The sequence below is a fragment of the Gavialis gangeticus genome, unplaced genomic scaffold (assembly GCF_001723915.1).
Source record: "Gavialis gangeticus isolate Ggan-Ray unplaced genomic scaffold, GavGan_comp1, whole genome shotgun sequence".
Taxonomy (NCBI): domain Eukaryota; kingdom Metazoa; phylum Chordata; order Crocodylia; family Gavialidae; genus Gavialis; species Gavialis gangeticus.
Genome location: NW_017729006.1, coordinates 10,274,048 through 10,282,247, shown reverse-complemented (window position 1 = coordinate 10,282,247; position 8,200 = coordinate 10,274,048). Strand labels below are relative to the sequence as shown.

Here is an 8,200-nt window from a genome sequence, read left to right as displayed (position 1 = left end):
ACAGTGTGGCCTTGCGTGCTAGAAGCATTATGCAGGGCTGGGGCTGCTGAGGGCCAGATCAAGGTGCACGGGGTCCAGTCTGGGCATGCATGGCCCAATCCTGCATGCTAACCCTGTGAAGGATCTGGCCCACAGACAGGTCCCACACCACTTATCTAGCCCGTAGAGCCCAAAGATTGAGCACCACTGACTACTACCATGATAAGAACACTGTGCAGACAAGGACAAATTGCATTTAATATTAAACATCAAATATTTGTGATCAACTCTAGGGCTAAACACTAGAAAAGTTATCAAACTTATTAGTCTTTGTCTGTACTGAGAACAAAATTATTTAATATCATGTTCATGTGTTTTAACACAGGACATTTTTCTAATATGGGCTATGTAAGGCTAATATAGGCTATGTAAGTGGAAAGATCATTCTACTTATGGGCACAGCAATTACTGTTCTTCATTTGAGCTTTAAGATACTCCTATTGACATCAGTTCTATTTTTATGGGTTTAACACAACTTGACTCATTTTAAAAGTAAAATGTAGCTGGAGTTATGATTTTGGGAAAACCAAAGTTATAGGTAGCTTGAATTTCAGTGTCCCCAGCTCTTGAACTTAAAATCATGGTTCTACCAAAAGACTGTTGCAGGGAGTTCTAGATTTCTTTTTTGGCATACAAGGTTCACTTAGGTGTAACATTTGAAATGCTTCAAATGCAGATTCAACTTGAAGAACTTAAAAAATAGAGCACCTCAGCTGTAGTAGAGAAACAGCCCCCTGAAGCACCTCCTGACTTGAGCACTTCAGATCCACCGTGGCTGTATGCAGCAGCTTACTTCTCAGCTAGGGGACAATGATAGGGGACTGCTGAATTCTGCAGCTCTGCTCTGCTCTCACCATCCTATCAGCTCTTCTGTGCGTTTCACCTCTACTCTCTTGGAGTGCCCTCCCTACCCCCGCTGGAATCAGGAGAGGCCCAGGGCCTCTGGTCTTCCAGTTCCAGGATCTCTCCCATTTTTGGTGCAAGGAAGGGAAAGGGCAAGAGGAGAGCACACAAAGACAGTGGTCACAGGGGCTCCAGGCACATGTTTCTTTATGATAAAAAGAACATGCAACAAATGCGATCTTCGCAATGAGACTAGGCTAGAAACCTGGACCCAGCTGGTCCCAACTAAGAGATCAGGGTAAGTCAGCTCCTAAACAGGCACCACCTGCAACAAGCTCAGAGCTATGCCTTGGTCCCAACTGGGCTGGGAGAGAGAGTTGGGGCAGCCAATCCCCTGAAGCCATACACGATAGGCTCCATCTGCTCCAGCCCTTAAAAGCCAGAACCAGGCAGCCCACAGTATTCTTGTCCAGGCAAAGGCAAATGGTTGTCACTTCTGACCTCCTGTGTACTTCCCTGCTAATCTTCTGGTTTTGACTCCTGACTCTGATTTCAGCTACTGACTTTGGTAAGACCCTTGGTATTCCCTGATTCTGGTTCCCTGCTTGTGATTTTGGTTTGACCTTCAGCTCTGGCTTTTTGCTTCTGATCCTGGTTAACCCATTGCTTACCTTGTCTCTGGCTTCAGCTTCTGACCTTGGCTTGTCCTGACTCGGCCAATGGCTTCTAAGTCCAATGCCGACACCAGACCCCTCCAGATATACTCAGCTCCCTGTGGAACTGATCTCTGTGCCTTTGAGTAATTAACCCCTAGGCTAGACATGGCTTGGTACCTGGTAATCTTAGCATGCCAAATGGCTAAGCATTAAAACTACTGCAGGATACTTCTATGCATAAACTTGAACACGAGCAATTTTTTGGGGGCCAGTCTACATTATTTTCCCCCCACCCCCCAGACAGCAGCTGGCTTAGCATTTGGCATGTTGTAATTTGTCACGCAATATTTGCATACAACTCATGAGAGAGAGAATATCTGTCTGGGGCCAGAGAGTCTGCCATGCACTTTTTTCTTTTCAAGAGCACTATGGGAGGCTGGAATGACGGTCCACCTACTGTCAATAGAGCATGCATGTAACAAGAACCACTTTAAAATGAATTACTAAATAGGGGTTGTTTTTCAGGGTTACTTTTGAGCACTTCCATCCCCTTTTTTTGGGGAGTGCTTCAGAAAGCATGTACTTCTGTTCACTCACTCTAAAGTGCTTTAAGTGGTATCCCTGTCCATACCCTTAGAAATGCCCTTTAATTTAATTGACTGTTTTGATATACTACATATGAATTTAAGGACTAAACTTAAATTTATAGTTACACTGTACCCAAGAAACAGGATTTATTCCCAGACTGCCTGGGAATTTGTATAAAAAAAAAAAAAGCAATACTATTTGCTAAGAGCACAGTTGTGCATGTAATAGTTGCTTTTAAGGATTCATACAAATTTGATGCAACCTACTTGCTATGAAAACTCCACAAATTTAATAGATTTAACTACAATGGTCATGTTATCAAGAAACTTTACAGTAAAGTCTCTTTAGGTAGCTTGTAGAAAATGCATTGGCTTTCCTTGACTGAATCAATGATTTTATTTTGGGGTGGGAAGAAGAAATGGTTTATTTCTTTCAACTGATAATTAATGCTTAATTCAGGTATCCTTACTTACCCTGTATCCCACAATGAATAAAACCTGCCACTCCATGGAGCAATGTAACCTGAAAAGGGCAAGGGGGGGAGGAAAAATGCTTAGGTATTTAATTAAACTGATTTTTTTTTTTTTTTTTGCTGTTCCTTAAGATGTTAGCGCACACTAATTGTAGTAGTAATAATATCTGGATTTTACAGAAACATTTAAACTGTAAAATTATTTCTGTACTACAGGTACACAAGTTCTGCCTGGAGACTGGTGTACATGTAGTACAGAAATAATTTTACAGGCCTCTTACAAGGAGACTCAATCTTCAGACATAACTGGAAGATTAAAGTAGGAATAGGCAAACTTTTCCAACTGAACACCAAAATGACCCACTCTGGGTCAGAGGTGGGCAGGCAATAAGTCAGGAGTCGGCCACCCCCAGCACACGTGCCACAGCATGGCGCGCACAGGCATTTTTCTTGACACTCACACCTGCAGCAGGAGAGCTGCAGCAGGCCCAATCCTTGTCATCACAGCTCAGTCTCAGCTGCTCCCCTGCCATCCGCCCCTGACATGCCAACATCTTCCAAGTTGAAGTTGCGGGTGTTTTTGGCACTCCAGCCAAAAAGTTGTTGACCCCTGCACTAGATGGAACTTGGCTGCCACCCGTCCAAGAAGGTAGAGGTTCGCAGTCAGCGTGTGTCCCCATATCGGCACAGGGAGAGTGCTTGCTGCCGAAATCAATTAACAATTCAATGGCTCCCATGGACTGAATCTTCAGTACTGCACTGAACTGGACAGGTTCATAACTGATGCCCACAGACCTCAGTTGCCAAAAAATGCAGTTGTAATTATGCTGCATCCCCAGGAAAAAAGCCAGAAGAAATCAGCCTGCAGTCTGTAAAGCAGGGTGTCAACATTTAAAAAAAAAAAAAAAATTGGAGCTCATAGGAAAGTGTTTAGTTAGTCCTTGGCAGCAAACCGAGTTAATTTTTTTTTAAACTGTTTTAGAACAAAATGAAAGGGATGCACTGGAGATTTAAAATATCTTGCCACTTGGAAAAAAATCCATATTTTTATTAAAAATAAATAATTTTGAAAAATATTATACTGATGATGTGAAAAAAGAAAGAAATGTTTCTTATTAATCTATATCACTTTATAGAAGTAGGAAAATCTTCTTTCTAGCCTAACACACTAATTCAGAGTTTTAATCATGCTATGACAAGATTAAAGGAAAAATGGACACAGTCATTTCAGTCACATCTTCCATTAAATACTACAGCTATATATATGACACTTTTTTCCAATTTGTTTTTTTTACCTGCTACGAGTTATTTTTTTTTTTTATGGGTTATGCAGTTTTACTACAATGTTGGTGAGCTATATGGCTACTTCCTATCCTATAAGATCTTTCTTTTTCCATCTGTGACTTCTGCAAGTGGGTTAGAATTCATGAGTATTTTGGAAATGGAAATCTTATTTCTATAACAATGACTAATGCCTTGAAGTTTTTAACTACTAAATTGCAAAAACTTTCCTGGGATATCAACCTGAAAACATCCACTGAAGGCAATGGGAACAGCTCCCATGAAAAGCAGATTGTAACTCATGTTTTTAGGAGCATTAATGAGCACCTGGTAACATTGGTGGTATTCTGCTTGGAACTTAACTTTAAAAATGAAACTATTTGTTGTAATTTTGAGCACGAAAACTTTCAAATCAACACTTTTCTTTCTTTTCCCCCATGCTCACTCCTTTTTTGGCACTTGTGTTTATAATTCCTGAGGGTAACTTTTATAACAGAAGTATTAAGAAAACCAACTAAAGCAGCAAAAATGCAATTACTGTAGCAAAATGTTGGGTCAGAGGAGGATGGTATTTCAGGAAATATCACACTAAACATCCTACAATAGTGTGGTATGACTTCACTGTGGGGATGCCAGCACACTTTTGTAGGGCAGCATTTCCCAGCTGGTGTGCTGTCAGACATTTAACGGGTGTGCCACGGGATTGGGAGTGGGGTGTGTGTGGCTCCCAGTGGGGCATGGTGCCAACCCACCCCTTCCTCCTTCCCCCACATCCAGCCAGTGTGGTGTGGGATGAAAAAGGTTGAGAAACACTGTTGTAAGGTAATCTGAGTGCTGATCACCCAGGTTAAGTGAAGACATACTTTCAGGTCTCATTTGAGGCCACTCACCTGTATATGTCAAATAGATGACACTCAAGAATACAATTCCAGCAGCCAATGACACGCCCAAGAAGAACAAGGTCTGAAACTCTTGCTTTGTCAGTCTGTCTCTCAGATACTGCAAAAAGGCATAGGCCTGCAGCAGTGCAAAAACACCTAGTTAAAGAAAGGAGGAAGCTCTTGTTTAAATCCTCAAACAGTAACTCGAACTATCTGTTACATTACTTGGAATCCTCTGATTAGGTCGTAATTTTGGAAAAGGCACCTCTCCTATGGCCTTAAGTCTGAGGGCTTGCCCACTGCTTACTTTCCCAGGCAAGCAGCCTGCTAGTACATGTACCTATTGGATAAGTGATCCACAAGACTACTTGGAAGCAAGACTGCTGGCATCTTTTATAGCAGGCCATGACTGATGCTCAGTAAAATAAGGAATTCTGTTTTGCAAGTGATTCTGAGAGAACTACTTCTTGGCTTGTCATGTGGCCTAATGTCCAATGCCTCTGCCCAAAAATCAAACCCAGATCTCCCAGACCTAAATCACTAAATGAACTGCAGCATCGCACAAACTGAAAGTAACTTTTTTCCTTCCACAAAAGAAGAGGAACGTAAGTGGAAAATATGAAAACATTTTCCTATATACATCTCCTTCAGCTAAGCTCAGTTTCAGACTTTCAGCAGAAATCAGAGTAAGTGAACATTTTTGGAAAAAAAAATCAATTTTGATTTTTCAAACAACGCACGTTTCCTTTTTACAACCTATTAATTGAAATAAAGATTACCATATTAAGGCTAAAACTAAATTTACTGAAATACCTTTAAAATTAAATAAAACATTCAAGTTTTCTGCTACATTATAAATGAGCTCAAACTACTGAAGTGGTAGAAGTTACAGGTTAAGCACCTGGAAAACACAAAGATTAAAGTACTAAATCAACTTTTGACTGCAATAACCTCTTTAGGTGAAAGAAAATATTTTTCTCTATGATTTCAGCTTGTTCAGTCAAATAATTCAGTTGTAATTAGAGACTTTGGAACTAAAAGACACAGAAAATTATGGCTTTCCATTTCTTGTCTATGATATAAAAATGAGTGGTGACAGGATGAAAATCTACCATTTAAAATCTGAAAACACCTGGTAATGAGAGAGTCAATTCACTAACTAAAAAAAAAAATACAGTTAAATGCAAAATATTTGATAAGCTTATTCTTTTCCTATATTTGTTATTTAACTAATAAACAAGTTTTAAATAGTTGGCATGTGCATCTTTAATTGAATTGCTGACCAAAAAATCATGGTAAAATGCTGGCACATAGGAAAAGTGTCATCACACACTAATAAAAATGTAAAAAAAAAAAAAAAGTCTGCTGTTATGCACAGAGATATAGCATATTTTCTTGTTTAGTACAGAAAACTATCAGATTCACCCTCAAGACTATATTTAGTGGCAAATCTATTAGGGATGCGAACAGTTAATTATTTAACTGACCAGTTCAGTGATAACCAGTTCTAGCTTACCAGTTATTTAGCCTGGAGTAGGTGCACTCCAGGAGAGAAGGTGGGTGGGTGAGGAGGGAGATAGACAAGAAGGACAATGTAACAGTTAAATGGACAACTCTTCCAGTAAACTCTCCCATTTTTAAGTTTCACCTGTTACAATTAGCCAATATGGTTTGGCTTAACAGTATATAAAAGGCAATAATTTTTTTTTTTTTTTTTTTAAACTAAAAAAGTACTGGGTTCCTTGATATATTCAGTATTCTAAAAATATGAAGAAAACACTGGTTTTCTTACCTGCAGCTGCCATATGCTCACTTGTTCTAATTGGCTGAAATCCCACAAAAGGTATCTGCATTGATAATATTAAGCCCACAATATAGAAAGTGCTATATGCTATTGGAGACACAAGAGAAAGAAAAAGAAACAATTACTACACAGCTATGTCAAAGTTTCCATTTCAAGGGAGGTTTTTAACTCTTTTTTTTTTTTTTTTTCACAGATGACACCAATACAATAAAGCATAACCCTACAATTTATTTCATCTAGCTTATTTTTAGTATGGAGTATGGTGCTAGTATGCAATTTTGTTAAAAGTAGAGATCTTTAAAAAGAGATGCTTTTGTAGTATAGCATAACTCATCATTAGTCTCCTCATGATCCCCAAAACTAATGCAACTAATTGCACTACTTCATGTTGTTCCAAAACACAAGGTTTTTTCCTTCTGCAGTTTGAGAGGTAAATCATCTGAGAAGTAATCTGCCCTACCCCACAAGAAAAGACATCTATAACATTCTACAGGAGACTAGAAAGAAACTACAGTATTTAGAAAATAGACAGCATGCAAAAGAGCAAATGGCTAATGATAAATTAGTGTACTTATTAATCCTTTCCTTTAATAGAGAAAAGGGGAGGTTTAATTGAAATGAAAAGCAGTACAATTAAAATGCTTTCTATATATATGTACAATAGAGTAGTATATCTATATCAAATTCATTACCAGAAAGAAGTGGAAAGTAACAGCCTTGTACAATTAAAAATATTAGACATCTATGAATAAGAACATCCATAGTAATACTAAGATAAAATGAGAGGTTTTATTTCAAGGGAATGCTATATTATCATGATTCAAGACATTGGCAATCCACTAAATAAAGATTTTGCAGGTTCCTGTCATCATCCAATACACGCCTTACAAATATCTGTGAAGAATCTGGTGCCGGCAAATGTCAGAGTTATAATGGTATTCTAGGCAGACTGGCCAGATCTGGAATGGGAATTTCTGAGCAGTCCTAGCTTTGGTCCTTCTCTTAAGAAGCCATCATGAAATCCATAAACTTTCCACATATGATCCTAGCCAATGTAATTCAGTGTAGATGCTATGAGCATATTACTATATTACAAAACGGGATCATGTAATGTTCAGAACTGGACCACCAAGACATGCATCCTACACTACAATGCTGCAATCTACCTAACCATATTTGTTTAATTACAAGGCCAAAAAAACCCATGTTGTTTTAAAAGGACTGAGGCTAGATAATGTGTTTCACTTTAAATTACAAAAAAGGACATGTTGTAATTTATCCTCAAAACAAGCAGTAGAAACTGAGGGAATTCAGAGTGGGGTTAAATTTTAAGTAAGTTCAAGCCTACTGAGCTGTAGAAATTTGGTCAGAAAACAGAAGCAACTCTCACTCTGTTTTGTAGTGATACCTTATAAAAATAGCATGATTAAAGATCAAGGAACGTTCAGGTTTGTAATTTTAGATCAGATTAAACTAATCTAAATAAATGTCTTCTAGGGGTACACCAATAGAGATTTTGGGGGCCGATAAAGATAGCTGATACTTAAGGAGGAATATCAGCCAATACTGATCTGATTTCTAATACAACTGTCTCCAGCTGGTAAGTCTGTGGTGGAAGTGCAGGCGGGGGGGGGGG

The 8,200-nt window shown here is 38.8% G+C and overlaps 1 protein-coding gene across 1 annotated transcript in view; it reads right to left on the bottom strand.

Moving 5' to 3' along the window:
- The window catches only part of STT3B (STT3B, catalytic subunit of the oligosaccharyltransferase complex), a 165,897-nt gene that overhangs the window by 29,406 nt on the left and 128,291 nt on the right, over positions 1-8,200 (bottom strand). Inside the window, exons 6-8 of the mRNA XM_019508792.1 lie at positions 6,553-6,651; positions 4,770-4,916; positions 2,600-2,648 (exon numbers count right to left, since the gene is read on the bottom strand). Coding sequence (XP_019364337.1) covers positions 2,600-2,648; positions 4,770-4,916; positions 6,553-6,651 — 295 coding nt within the window. The remainder of the gene's footprint in view (positions 1-2,599; positions 2,649-4,769; positions 4,917-6,552; positions 6,652-8,200) is intronic.